The 15496-nt window shown below is 45.4% G+C and overlaps 1 protein-coding gene across 2 annotated transcripts in view; it reads right to left on the bottom strand.

Moving 5' to 3' along the window:
- The window catches only part of unc5ca (unc-5 netrin receptor Ca), a 318721-nt gene that overhangs the window by 27828 nt on the left and 275397 nt on the right, over positions 1-15496 (bottom strand). For both annotated transcript variants that reach the window (XM_045707149.1, XM_045707150.1), the window contains 2 exons: positions 10931-11278; positions 3762-3849 (listed from right to left, as the gene is read on the bottom strand). In XM_045707149.1, coding sequence (XP_045563105.1) covers positions 3762-3849; positions 10931-11278 — 436 coding nt within the window. The remainder of the gene's footprint in view (positions 1-3761; positions 3850-10930; positions 11279-15496) is intronic.

Below are 15496 nucleotides of genomic sequence, written 5' to 3'. Positions count from 1 at the left end.
CTTTGGTTACCGAATTACAGTGCATTCGGAAAGTATTCAGACCCCTTGACTTTTTCCTAATTTTGTTATGTTACAAACTTATTCTAAAATGGATTAAATCGTTTTTTCCCCTCATCTACACACATTACCCCATAATGACAAAGCAAAAAAACAAACAAAAAACGGAAATATCACATTAACATAAGTAAGTATTTACTCAGTAATTTTTTTAAGCACATTTGGCAGCGATTACAGTCTCAAGTGTTCTTGGGTATGACGCTACAAGCTTGGCACACCTGTATTTGGGGAGGTTCTCCTATTCTTCTCTGCAAATCCTCTCAAGATCTGTCAGGTTGGATGGGGAGCGTTGCTGCACAGCTATTTTAAGGTCTCTCTAGAGATGTTTGACTGGGTTCAAGTCTGGGCTGGCTGGGCCACTCAAGGACATTCAGAGACGTGTCCTGAAGCCACTCCTGCGTTGTCTTGGCTGTGTGCTTAGGGTCATTGTCCTGTTGGAAGGGGAACCTTCACCCCAGTCTGAGGGACTGGGGGTGTACTGGTACATCAAGCTGTCTGTCTCACTACAGAAACAGGAGAAAGATTAGCATCCTGTCCAGGAGGTGTACTGGTACATTAAGCTGTCTGTCTCACTACAGAAACAGGAGATAGACTAGCATCCTGTCCAGGAGATGAACCTTCGCCCCAGTCTGAGGTCCTGATCGCTCTGGAGCAGGTTTTCATCAAGGATCTCTCTGTACTTTGCTCCGTTTATCTTTCCATCGATCCTGAATAGTCTCCCAGTCCCTGCCACTGAAAAACATCCCCACAGCATGATGCTGCCACCACCATGCTTCACCATAGGGATGGTGCTAGGTTTCCTCCAGACGTGACGCTTGGCATTCAGGCAAAATAATTCAATCTTGGTTTCATCAGACCAGAGAATCTTGTTTCTCAGAGTCCTTTAGGTGCCTTTCGGCAAACTCCAAGCGGGGTGTCATGTGCCTTTTACTGAGGAGTGGCTTAAAGGCCGATTGGTTGAGTGCTGCAGAGATGGTTGTCCTTCTGGAAGGTTCTCCCATCTCCACAGAGGAACTCTGGAGCTCTGTCAGAATGACCATTGGGTTCTTGGTCACCTCCGTGACCAAGGCCCTTCTCCCCCGATTGCTCAGTTTGGCCGGGCGGCCAGCTCTAGAAAGAGTCTTGGTGGTTCCAAACTTCTTCCCATTTAAGAATGATGGAGGCCACTGTGTTCTTGAGGATCTTCAATGCTGCAGAAATGTTTTGGTACCCTTCCCCAGATCTCTGCCTCGACACAATCCTGTCTCTGAGCTCTACGGACAATTCCTTTGATCTCATGGCTTGGTTTTTGCTCAGACATGCGCTGTCAACTGTGGGACCTTACAGTGGGTATAGAAAGTCACCACCCTCTTTCAAAATGTTCACCTTTTGTTACCTTACAGCCTGAAATGAAGACACATAAAATGTGACTTTTTTTGGTGTTATTTACACACAGTAACCCAAAATATTCAAGTTTAAAAAAAAACTCAAGTAAAATACGCTTGTTGGATAAGTGAACCCCCCCTTAGAATTGCAATTGCAAACTTGCTGAGGTATAACCAACCACCTTCCAGATCACAAATCAAGCTAATTGGCTTCCATCGGTGATCAATTGTATTGACTTTGATTAGTTCAGAATAAAACCAGTTGTTCATAGAGGACTCCCCTGCTTAGTTCTGCAATTAAAAGCACAAGTCAGGGGATGGATGTACAAATATTTCAAAGGCTTTGTCTATCCTTTAGCACAGTTAAGACCATTATAAAGAATTGGTTAAGGTGTATGGCACCACCCAGACCCTGTACAGATTAGGCTGTCCCTCCAAACTGGATGACCAGGCAAGGAGGAGACTGATGAGAGGCTACCAAGAAGCCAATGGCGACTGTGAAGGAGACAAAGACTGGTCAATGTGTGCATGTGACCACAATATCACAAGTGTTCCACAAATCTGGCCTCTATGAGAGGTGGCAAGAACAAAAAAACACTCCTCAAAAAAAGCCACTATCAAGTCTCGTTTGAGCTTTGCCAAAAAGCACATTGTAAATTCCAAGGCCAAGTGGTAAAAGGTCATATGGTCAGATGAGACCAAAATTGACCTTTTTGTCCTAAACGTAAAACAATATGTCTGGCGAAAACCCAATATATTTTACCACCCAGAGAACACCATGCCAACAGTAAAGCATGGCGGTGGTAGCGCCCAGTTGTGGGGTGTTTCTCTTCGGCAGGGACTGGATAGGATAGAAGGGAAAATGGAAAGTGCAAAATACCGACAGATTCTTGTCCTTGAGTGGCCGAGTCAGAGCCCCGACGTAAATCCCATCAAGAATCTGTGGAATGACTTGATGAGTGCAGTCCATGAGCGGTCACCATATAATTTGACTGAGCTTCAACAATTCTACAGGGAAGAATGGGAAAATATTGCACAGTCTAGATGTGCAAAGTTAGTAGAGACGTATTCAAAGAGACTCATGGCTGTAATTCAAGCAAAAGGTGGTTCCACCAAGTATTAACTCAGGTGGTGTTCACTTATCCAGATAGAGTATTTTACTGTTTTAATTGTAGGATAATTTTCAGAGTTTTTAAAATGTTTCTTTTCACTTGGATATTCTGGGTTACTGTCTGTAAATAAAGCCGGAAAAAAGTCTGATTTTATGTGTTTTCATTTCAGGCTGTAAGGCAACAAAAGGTGAACATTTTCAAAGGGGATGGTGACTTTCTATACCCACTGTAGACAGTTGTGTGTTTTTCCAAATCATGTCCAATCAATTGAATTTACCACAGGTGGACACCAATCAAGTTGTAGAAACATCTCTAGGATGCACCTAAGCTCAATGTCAAGACTCATAGCAAAGGGTCTGAATATTTATGTAAATACGGTATCTGGTTTTTATTTTTAATACATTGGCAAACATTTCTACAAACCTATTTTCTGTTTGTCATTATGGGGTGTAGATTGGTGAGGAAAACATGTAATTTAATACATTTCAGAATAAGGCAGTAACGCAACAAAGTGTGGAAAAAGTCTAGGGGTCTGATTATTTTCCGAATGCACTGTATACACACAGCATCTTTTCTATTAAATTTCTCTTGAGTAGTGGACAAAATGTCTCAAATATGATTGGTACTGAAAATCTGTCTTTTATCTGGGTAATACTGGGATTGGTATCATTGGCGGTGGGTAAGAATACAGGGGCTTAGCTGGTATTGAGCTGCGTATTGGTTGAAGACGGGAGAGTAGAACACAGGACAGGCAGGGAGGCAGGCTGACAGAACAGCCAGGAAGGAAGGCAGGCAGGCTGACAGAACAGCTAGGCAGGAAGGCAGGCAGGCTGACAGAACAGCCAGGCAGGAAGGCTGACAGAACAGGCTGACAGAACAAGCAGGCAGAACAGGCACGCAGGCAGGCTGACAGAATAGGCTGACAGGAAGGCAGGCAGGCTGACAGAATACGCTGACAGGAAGGCAGGCAGGCTGACAGAATAGGTTGACAGGAAGGCAGGCAGGCTGACAGAATAGGCTGACAGGAAGGCAGGCAGGCTGACAGAATACACTGACAGGAAGGCAGGCAGGCTGACAGAATACGCTGACAGGAAGGCAGGCAGGATGACAGAATAGGGTGACAGGAAGGCAGGCAGGATGACAGAATAGGGTGACAGGAAGGCAGGCAGGATGACAGAATAGGGTGACAGGAAGGCCCTGGTGCTGCTGCTGTGCTAATGGAGCTCACCTCATGCTGTCCTTCCTGTGCACCGTCACGTACATCTCATACACACGACCCTGAGGAACAGCACCCGCTGGCACCAGCAAGCTCACACCTGCAGGAGGGAGGGAGGGAGGGGAGGGGAGGGAGGGAGGGAGGAGGAGGAGGAGAGTGAGGGAGGGAGGGAGGGAGGGAGGGAGGGGAGGAGGAGGAGGAGGAGGAGAGTGAGGGAGAGCGAGCGAGCGAGAGCGCGAAGAGAGAGGGAGAGGGAGAAAGAGCAAGAGCGTGGAGAGAGAGGGAGAAAGAGCGAGAGCGTGGAGAGAGCGAGAACGCAGAGAGAGAGGAAGAGAAGGAGTGACAGGGAGCAAGAAAAAGTGAGAGAAGGAGATAGAGAGAGAGAGAGGGATAGAGAGGGAGAGAGAGTAAGAGAAGGAGAGGGAGAAAGAGAAACAGAGAAAGCACAAGTCAGGTCATTAAGTCACACCGCAGGCTGGACTGCTGAAAACAACACAGACTGGGCTGGGTGAGAGGCACACATCCACATCAACTATATACCCACACCCCCACATTAAATATCTCAAGTGGCCAACAAACAGGCCTCCTCTTGGTCCCAGTAGCCACTTATCAGGCTTTTAGCCTGTGTCTGTGATTTGGACTCATTTGGACACAAGGCTGTTTCCTATGTGACTGTTCCTCCTCTTTGTCCAAGTAGCCACTTATCAGGCTTTTAGCCTGTGTCTGATTTGCACTCATTTGGACACAGGGCTGTTTCCTATGTGACTGTTTACTGTGTTCAGTCCCTCCAGCAGGGAGTGAGGCTCTCATCCAATCAATAATTCCCCAGGTCGCTGTGGGGAGCGCTCAAGAGGGTGACATTTGCACTGTTCCCCTGTGCCTCCAGCCAAACACTTACTACAACTAAAGGGGAACTAAAGTGTCAGTGAGTGGGAACACAAGGAACACTCCAACCCAAGAAGAAAGGACACTAGGCTGTGGCATGTGTTGACAGAGCTGCACAGGAGAACAGAGGTTCAATTAAACCCTACATCAATACTGCTGGCCAGCTTGATTAGGCTCTTATGTGGAAGTATGACTGCATATCATGTTGGGTAACACTGCTCTCAAACCTGTGTAGTAACACTGTACTTACACCAAAATGTAACACATATATATATTTAAGCAATAAGGCACGAGAGGGTGTGGTATACAACCAATATACCACGGCTAAGGGCTGTTCTTAGGCACGATGCATTGCTGAGTGCCTGGACACAGCCCTTAGCCGTTATATATTGGCCATATATCACAAACCCCAGAGGTGCCTTATTGCTATTATAAACTGGTTACCAACGTAATTAGAGCAGTAAAAATGTATGTTTTGTCATACCCATGGTATACGCTCTGATATACCATGACTGTCAGCCAATCAGCATTCAGGGCTCGAACTGCCCAGTTTATAAATATATGTAAAACATATTGTTACATAGCTCATTAGTAATTGTGTTTTAACTGCATATAAAACAGTTGAATATTTAATTTTTTTAGTTAAAGGGACTTCCTTCCACTTGTGTTAAAAACAAGTACTGCCCAAACTTCATCACTAGGAGCAATTAACCAAATACTATGTCACAACAATGTTATTATTGTAGTAATTAGGCGACATTGTTACAACACAGGCAGAGCAAAGTAAAGTATTCTAGAACAGTTGTCTATGCTCGTTACTGGACATCGAATGTAATGCAATGAGTGTTCTCTCTTCTCTGTCCCCAGGGCAGGTGTTGGGAACAGCTCCCAAACTGCCTATCACTTACCCTGTGCCATTATAACATGACGAAAACTAACTCAAACACAACACTAAAGGGACAAACCGGATTGAATCATCACATTCATTGTGTTTAATCAACTCCAAGCCACAATCCCATTTACTTGGCCCTAATCGGAGCTAATACTCTAATGGCCCAGGCGGCGGCAGCCCCTAGGAACCTTCTATAAGTGGACTGTATTTCATCTCCCCAAGGATCCACAGTCATGTATGTCTGAATCCCAAATGGAATCCCATGCATGAGGCATGAGCTGGGATCTGGCGCAGTTTTAGCGTTAGTGCTAGGAAAAAAATACAAAATAAAAGTGCACCCCTTTGGGTCCCCAGGACCAGGACCAGAACCAAAACCAGGACCAGGACCAGGACCAGAACCAGAACCAGAACCAGGACCAGAACCAGGACCAGGACCAGAACCAGGACCAGAACCAAAACCAGAACCAGGACCAGGCCAGAACCAGGACCAGGACCAGGACCAGAACCAGAACCAGAACCAGGACCAGAACCAGGACCAGGACCAGAACCAGGACCAGAACCAAAACCAGAACCAGGACCAGGCCAGAACCAGGACCAGAACCAGGACCAGAACCAGAACCAGAACCAGGACCAGAACCAGGACCAGAACCAGAAAACACTGTTACGGTAAAGTGATCAGGACAGACTATCAATAACATCCAATATAGTAGGCTACGTGAATAAGTCTACTACAGTAAAGTGATCAGGACAGACTATCAATAACATCCAATATAGTAGGCTACGTGAATTAGTCTACTACGGTAAAGTGATCAGGACAGACTATCAATAACATCCAATATAGTAGGCTACGTGAATTAGTAAAAAGAAAAAAATAATATAGTAGGCTACGTGAATAGTCTATAGGTACAGTGACAGGAAGAATAATAACATCCAAAAGTAGGCTACGTGAATAAGTCTACTACAGTAAAGTGATCAGGACAGACTATCAATAACATCCAATATAGTAGGCTACGTGAATTAGTCTACTACGGTACAGTGAGCTGACGCAGTACTGGCAACATGGCAACTGTTACACCTCAGTCAGCTACAGTTACCTCTCAATGTGCTTCCGAAACAGCGACTGATTAGCTTTACATGTCTCCAGCCAGCTATCGGCTTTCATGTCATTCATTAAGCAGGTTGCCATGTTCTCCATCTGCTGGCAAACCCGTCACTCCCTTTGAATTAGCTCTTCCATTCATCACCTCGGGATGGGGAGGAATTCCTCCCTGACACAGAGATTTATGTGGCAGATTTTGACATTGCATTGAGAATGGATGGTGGTGCCATACAGACTTGCCGTCAGCAGCTGCTGAGAGCAGAGAATAGCATTCAGGTGCCAAAGAGGAGGTAAGTCAGTTATGCAGCCTGCTGACAATATCACCAACCTGAAACTCTGTCAACACGCTGGCAATTCAATACAGTACTGAAACACTCAACAACTGTCAGTTCAATACAGAACTGAAACACTGTCAACGAACTGTCAATTCAATACAGTACTGAAACACTGTCAACGAACTGTCAATTCAATACAGTACTGAAACACTGTCAACAAACTGTCAATTCAATACAGTACTGAAACACTGTCAACGAATTGTCAATTCAATACAGTACTGAAACACTGTCAACGAACTGTCAGTTCAATACAGAACTGAAACACTGTCAACAAACTGTCAATTCAATACAGTACTGAAACACTCAACAACTGTCAGTTCAATACAGAACTGAAACACTGTCAACGAACTGTCAATTCAATACAGTACTGAAACACTGTCAACGAACTGTCAATTCAATACAGTACTGAAACACTGTCAACGAACTGTCAGTTCAATACAGTACTGAAACACTGTCAATGAACTGTCAGTTCAATACAGTACTGAAACACTGTCAACGAACTGAGAGAAATAGTAATGGCGTGTTTTGTAGACACTAACTCCGCCATGGTTCGTTGGACAAAGCCAATGAGAAAAATGAATGGCGTTTTGGGATAAACACTGAAAATAAGGTCCTTGGTAAAAACAGGCTTTGGAGATCTTATACATTTTGTTCTATGAAATAATCTTCATCAGTCACTTTTTGCGTATTTTGAAGAATTTAAGTAATTTAAAAAACACAATTTCATAATTCATAAAGGTCATGTTAACTGGCTGCTATTACCTCAGAACAAAACATAAAGACTTCATAATTCATAAAGGTCATGTTAACTGACTGATATTACCTCAGAACAAAACATAACGACTTCATAATTCATAAAGGTCATGTTAACTGACTGATATTATCTCAGAACAAAACATAAAGACTTCATAATTCATAAAGGTCATGTTAACTGACTGCTATTACCTCAGAACAAAACATAAAGACTTCATAATTCATAAAGGTCATGTTAAATGGCTGATATTACCTCAGAACAAAACATAAAGACTTCATAATTCATAAAGGTCATGTTAACTGGCTGCTATTACCTCAGAACAAAACATAAAGACTTCATAATTCATAAAGGTCATGTTAACTGACTGCTATTACCTCAGAACAAAACATAACGACTTCATAATTCATAAAGGTCATGTTAACTGACTGCTATTACCCCAGAACAAAACATAAAGACTTCATAATTCATAAAGGTCATGTTAACTGACTGCTATTACCTCAGAACAAAACATAAAGACTTCATAATTCATAAAGGTCATGTTAACTGGCTGCTATTACCTCAGAACAAAACATAACGACTTCATAATTCATAAAGGTCATGTTAACTGGCTGCTATTACCTCAGAACAAAACATAAAGACTTCATAATTCATAAAGGTCATGTTAACTGGCTGATATTACCTCAGAACAAAACATAACGACTTCATAATTCATAAAGGTCATGTTAACTGGCTGCTATTACCTCAGAACAAAACATAAAGACTTCATAATTCATAAAGGTCATGTTAACTGACTGCTATTACCTCAGAACAAAACATAAAGACTTCATAATTCATAAAGGTCATGTTAACTGGCTGCTATTACCTCAGAACAAAACATAAAGACTTCATAATTCATAAAGGTCATGTTAACTGACTGCTATTACCTCAGAACAAAACATAAAGACTTCATAATTCATAAAGGTCATGTTAACTGGCTGATATTACCTCAGAACAAAACATAAAGACTTCATAATTCATAAAGGTCATGTTAACTGGCTGCTATTACCTCAGAACAAAACATAAAGACTTCATAATTCATAAAGGTCATGTTAACTGGCTGATATTACCTCAGAACAAAACATAACGACTTCATAATTCATAAAGGTCATGTTAACTGGCTGCTATTACCTCAGAACAAAACATAACGACTTCATAATTCATAAAGGTCATGTTAACTGACTGCTATTACCTCAGAACAAAACATAAAGACTTCATAATTCATAAAGGTCATGTTAACTGACTGCTATTACCTCAGAACAAAACGTATAAGATCTCCTAAGCCGGTGTTAACCTCAGACCTAATTCCTGAACAAACCAGAGGTAAGTTATTTCCGGGTTTTAGGACTACAAGCTCTATACTATCAACAAACTGTCCATTCAATACTGAAATATGAACTGATGAGTGGCATCTAAACTGAGTATCTAAGAGTTAGAGAGGGTGTCCCTAATGAGAGAAAATAGGCACTGACAGGGGGGCGGCATGGAGGCATGATGGCAGGGTGGCATGATGACAGGGTGGCAGGGTGGCAGGGGGGCGGCATGGAGGCATGATGGCAGGGTGGCATGATGACAGGGTGGCAGGGTGGCACGATGGCAGGGTGGCATGATGGCAGGGTGGCATGGTAGCAGGGTGACAGGGGGGCATGATAGCAGGGTGGCATGGCAGGGTGACAGGGGGGCATGATGGCAGGGTGGCATGGCAGGGTGACAGGGGGGCAGGGTGGTGGCATGGCAGGGTGGCATGATGACAGGGTGGTGGCATGGCAGGGTGGCATGATGGCAGGGTGACAGGGGGGCAGGGTGGTGGCATTGCATGGTGGCATGAAGACAGGGTGGTGGCATGGCAGGGTGGCATGATGGCAGGGTGACAGGGGGCAGGGTGACAGGGTGATGGCATGGCAGGGTCGCATGATGGCAGGGTGGCATGGTGACAGGGTGGCATGGTGGCAGGGTGCCATGGTGGGAGGGTGGCATGGTGGCAGGGTGGTGGCATGGCAGAGTGACATGATGGCAGGGTGGCATGGTGGCAGGGTGGTGGCATAGCAGGGTGGCATGATGGCAGGGTGATAGTGTGGCAGGGTGGCATGGTGGCATGATGGCAGGGTGGTGCATGGCAGAGTGACATGATGGCAGGGTGGCAGGGTGGTGGCATGGCAGGGTGGCATGATGGCAGGGTGATATGGTGGCAGGGTGGCAGGGTGGCATGATGGCAGGGTGGCGGGCAAGAGTCTCACAGGCCTTTATACACTTATGCTATTTGATGTGGAGAAGATAGAATCACAATAATCACACACTCATAGTGAGTCCTAAACCAGATCCATTAGAAGGTCTAGAATAGAAGCTTCATTTACAGTACTTAAAGAACAACAGAAAACAGTACGCCTGATTGACACTTTAGGGCCAAACTGTACTGGACTTTGCTGTACTGGGCTGGCCTGGTATCTACACATCCACCTGTTATAAAGTGTGACTCAGTCATTAGTTTTGGGCTCAGAGAAATGACAGTACCACTGGGCTTCTGCATCGCTTACTCTGAGGTTTAGGCTGGGTATCTGTAAAGCACTTAACTGTTGATGTAAAAAGTTGATCATATATTCTGATGCCTAGACTCTTTACCTCTATAGATATCTAACCATACCACTCCAGTATCCCTGCATATTGTAAATATGGTATTGGCACCGACCATGGAACTGACCCGGTATATAACTACTGACCTGACCCTGTATATTGCTACTGACCCTGGAACTGACCCTGTATATAGCTATACTGACCCTGGTACTGACCCTGTATATAGCTACTGATCCTGGAACTGCCCCTGTATATAGCTATACTGACCCTGGAACTGACCCTGTATATAGCTATACTGACCCTGGAACTGCCCCTGTATATAGCTACTGACCCTGGAACTGACCCTGTATATAGCTACTGACCCTGGTACTGACCCTGTATATAGCTACTGACCCTGGAACTGACCCTGTATTTAGCTTACATACTTTCTAGTGTTCTTCTTATTTATATTTCTCATGTGTCTTTGTTCTATTTGACTTTTTTATAAATGTTTTATTGTACTACTGCATTGTTGGGAAAGAGCAAGAAAAGGCATTTCACTGTACTAGTGCACGTGACAATAAACACTTGAAACAGGGCTTGATAAAATACATTTGATTGATTGAGTACCTGAGTTGGGCACAATGAGGTGTCCTCCCTGGGAGTTGAAGGATCCTGCGGCGGTGCAGGAGGGGTCTCGGGTCCGAGCCAGGCTCTGGTTACGCAGGTTCATGTTCTCACTGTCCAGCAGGGACTGGGTGACCTTAGGGGACAGCTTGGAGGAAAAGTCAGACAGGTCTTCCGAGGGAGTGACCAGGCCAGAGGAGTTGTACACCTTGATCTTCAGGTTGGGCAGGGGGTCCAGGAGGGGCGAGTTGGTCATGGGGATCTTGTCGGACACGTCGTGCAGGGCGTAGACGGGGCCGCGGTACATGGCCGCAGCGTTGGTCAGGTCCGGGGGAGCGGTCAGCAAGTCAGCTGGGGGTAAGAGGTCAGTGATGATTGGATAATACGTTTTGTCAAATTCCAAATTTACATTTAACAAAATGTGTTATTTAGCCGTGTAAATCAATAACAAATTATGTTCACAATAATAACCTGGTTGATCAAGAACAGACTGCATCAGGAAGTCTGTACCATAGGTTTATATTTAGGAATTATTGTCTCAAAATGTCTAATCACACAATGGGTCAAATGATTCAGTTACATTACTTTACAAGACTTATTGGATGAGGCATTTTCTGTACAGGGGACTTTTATTAAGAGCCCCGACACTCGGTCTGAACATTAACACTGATTGCTAATTAATATGCAGCTCGTTAGCATGCCACAACAGACACACCTGCTCTGAATGTGGCAGTTGATTACGCTCTGGGTTAAAGTTTCCCCTAGGTACAGATCTAGGATTAGCTTCCCCTCCCCTAATTCTAACATTAACCATTAGTGAACATGTAATCAAATGGCTACCCAGACTATTTGCATTGCCACCCGCCCCCACCCCCTCTTCTACGCTGCTGCTACTCTCTGTTATTATCTATGCATAGTCACTTTAATAACTCTACCTACATGTACATATTACCTCGACGAACCGGTGCCCCAGCACACTGACTCTGTACTGGTACCCCTGTATATGGCCTCGCTATTGTTATTTACTGCTGCTCTTTAACTATTTGTTATTCTTATCGCTTACTTTTTTTGAGGTATTTTCTTAAAACTGCATTGTTGGTTATGGGCTTGTAGATAAGCATTTCACTGTAAGGTCTACTACACCTGTTGTATTCGGCGCATGTGACAAATAACATTTGATTTGATTTGATTTAGTGGTGAAAATGCAAAACGGACCTAAGATCAGCGTCTAGGGGCAACTTCACCCTACACCGTTAAACCTGAAAAAGCAGAGCCTCCATAAGAAGGCTTCCATCTTTTATCTACTTCACCTGTGGTACAGTATATGGAACACACTTGCAGGTTCAACATAATTGTTTTCATTGAAATACAATAGTTGCTCTTGAATGAGATTGCCTAACTCAGTGGAACCAATGCAATAGTCCCAAAGGTGCAAACTCTGACCATGAGGCACTACAGAGACTTGATGAAACGCTGAAAGCATTAGAAACCAGGTATGATCTCATAAAGCACTGAACATTCATTAAACATCAATTCCTTTGTCTGAGTCTGTTAGTCTATGGTTCCATCCATCATCTTTGGCAAGATACGGACAAAAGACGCTGACAGCGTACCAAATAGCACCCTATTCCCTATGTAGTGCACTGCTTCCATATGGGTCCTGGTGAAAAGTAGTGCACTACATAGGGAATAGGGTGCCATTTGGGACGTAACAGCTAATAATCCTGTTTCCATTCACAGTAGGAGCTCGTCCACTACTTTAGTTTGTTTGTGAAACCCTGCACACCGTTCTGACCCTCACCATCCCTCCCCTCCTCCCTCCCTTACTCTCCTCCCTCACCAGCCCTCACCTCCTCTCTCCCTTACTCTCCTCCCTCACATCCCTCTCCTCCCTCACAATCCCTCCCCTCCTCCCTCCCTTACTCTCCTCCCTCCCTCACCATCCCTCCCCTTCCTCCCTCCCCATCCCTCCCTTCCTCTCTCCCCTCACCTCCCTTGTTTCCTCCCTCCCGCTCTCGTTTCCTCCCTCATTTCCTCTCTCAATATCCCTGCCTTCTGTCCTCTCCTTCACCATCACTCTGTGACTCTCCCTTACTCTCCTCCCTCCCTCACCATCCCATCCCTCCCTTTCTCTCATCACTCCCTTCCTCTCCTCCCTCACCATCCCTCCCCTCCCTTCCTGTCTCCTCTCACCTCCTCCCTTGTTTCCTCCCTCCCTCTCTTGTGTCCTCCCTCATTTCCTCCCTCAATATCCCTGCCTTCTGTCCTCTCCTTCACAATCACTCTGTCTCTGTACTCCTCCAGCCAGCTCATCTTTCCGCCAATTCACACCCACTGAAATGTAATTAACAGGCAACAGCCTGCCAAGTGCTTGATGGAAGAGGAAGGCGAAAACGGAATTCTTTATTAATATTAACCTGAGATGAGCCTTCACCAGCGGATTGACATCCTGATGGTCTGCTGATGAAATGTCACCGGGCCCTCAAACACACACACACACACACACACACACACACACACACACACACACACACACACACACACACACACAATGCGCTGCCGACCAAATTGCATTCCTTCTCAGATCTCCACTTTTCATTCACACTCTGATTTGAATGTTAATCCAGCCTCTGTCTTCTTCTTCTCTCTCCGTAAGAGACCAGGCAGGCAACCAGCAGGGAAAGTTCACAGTGGTGGACTACAGAAGCTTCAGTCTAGACGTAAAGGCCACCTTTAGACCAGTGGGAGGGTGAGGGAGAGTCTGGGATTAATAACACAAAGCTGCATGGTTGGTCTCCGACATCTTTTAAATCCTGATCTAATGAGAATTGCCTGTCATGCTGATGAAGGTCACTACTGGTGAGGTCTGGTATTATCACGTGTTGTCTATACCGGTGAGGTCTGGTGTTATCACGTGCTTGTCTATACCGGTGAGGTCTGGTGTTATCGTGTGTTGTCTATACCGGTGTCTGTACCGGTGAGGTCTGGTGTTATTGTGTGTTGTCTGTACCGGTGAGGTCTGGTGTTATCGTGTGTTGTCTGTACCGGTGAGGTCTGGTGTTATAACGTGTTGTCTGTAACAGTGACTGTACCGGTGAGGTCTGGTGTTATCACGTGTTGTCTATACCGGTGAGGTCTGGTGTTATCACGTGTTGTCTATACCGGTGAGGTCTGGTGTTATCGTGTGTTGTCTGTATCGGTGACTGTACCGGTGAGGTCTGGTGTTATCACGTGTTGTCTATACCGGTGAGGTCTGGTGTTATCGTGTGTTGTCTATACCGGTGTCTGTACCGGTGAGGTCTGGTGTTATCGTGTGTTGTCTGTACAGGTGAGGTCTGGTGTTATCGTGTGTTGTCTATACCGGTGTCTGTACCGGTGAGGTCTGGTGTTATCGTGTGTTGTCTGTACCGGTGAGGTCTGGTGTTATCGTGTGTTGTCTGTACCGGTGAGGTCTGGTGTTATCGTGTGTTGTCTGTACCGGTGTCTGTACCGGTGAGGTCTGGTATTATCACGTGTTGTCTGTACCGGTGAGGTCTGGTGTTATCGTGTGTTGTCTGTACCGGTGTCTGTACCGGTGAGGTCTGGTGTTATCGTGTGTTGTATATAAAGGTGTCTGTAGCGGTGAGGTCTGGTGTTATCGTGTGTTGTCTATACCGGTGAGGTCTGGTGTTATCGTGTGTTGTCTATACCGGTGTCTGTACCGGTGAGGTCTGGTGTTATTGTGTGTTGTCTGTACCGGTGAGGTCTGGTGTTATCGTGTGTTGTCTCTACCGGTGAGGTCTGGTATTATCACGTGTTGTCTATACCGGTGAGGTCTGGTGTTATCGTGTGTTGTCTATACCGGTGTCTGTACCGGTGAGGTCTGGTGTTATTGTGTGTTGTCTGTACCGGTGAGGTCTGGTGTTATCGTGTGTTGTCTGTACCGGTGAGGTCTGGTGTTATCACGTGTTGTCTGTAACAGTGACTGTACCGGTGAGGTCTGGTGTTATCACGTGTTGTCTATACCGGTGAGGTCTGGTGTTATCGCGTGTTGTCTATACCGGTGAGGTCTGGTGTTATCGTGTGTTGTCTGTACCGGTGACTGTACCGGTGAGGTCTGGTGTTATCACGTGTTGTCTGTACCGGTGAGGTCTGGTGTTATCGTGTGTTGTCTATACCGGTGTCTGTACCGGTGAGGTCTGGTGTTATCGTGTGTTGTCTGTACCGGTGAGGTCTGGTGTTATCGTGTGTTGTCTATACCGGTGTCTGTACCGGTGAGGTCTGGTGTTATCGTGTGTTGTCTGTACCGGTGAGGTCTGGTGTTATCGTGTGTTGTCTGTACCGGTGAGGTCTGGTGTTATCGTGTGTTGTCTGTACCGGTGTCTGTACCGGTGAGGTCTGGTGTTATCACGTGTTGTCTGTACCGGTGAGGTCTGGTGTTATCGTGTGTTGTCTGTACCGGTGTCTGTACCGGTGAGGTCTGGTGTTATCGTGTGTTGTATATAAAGGTGTCTGTAGCGGTGAGGTCTGGTGTTATCGTGTGTTGTCTATACCGGTGAGGTCTGGTGTTATCGTGTGTTGTCTATACCG

Source organism: Salmo salar, chromosome ssa24, assembly GCF_905237065.1.
Source record: "Salmo salar chromosome ssa24, Ssal_v3.1, whole genome shotgun sequence".
In the NCBI taxonomy this organism is placed as follows: Eukaryota; Metazoa; Chordata; class Actinopteri; order Salmoniformes; family Salmonidae; genus Salmo; species Salmo salar.
The sequence above is the reverse complement of the archived record's forward strand: the minus strand, read 5'-3'. Positions and strand labels throughout refer to the sequence as shown.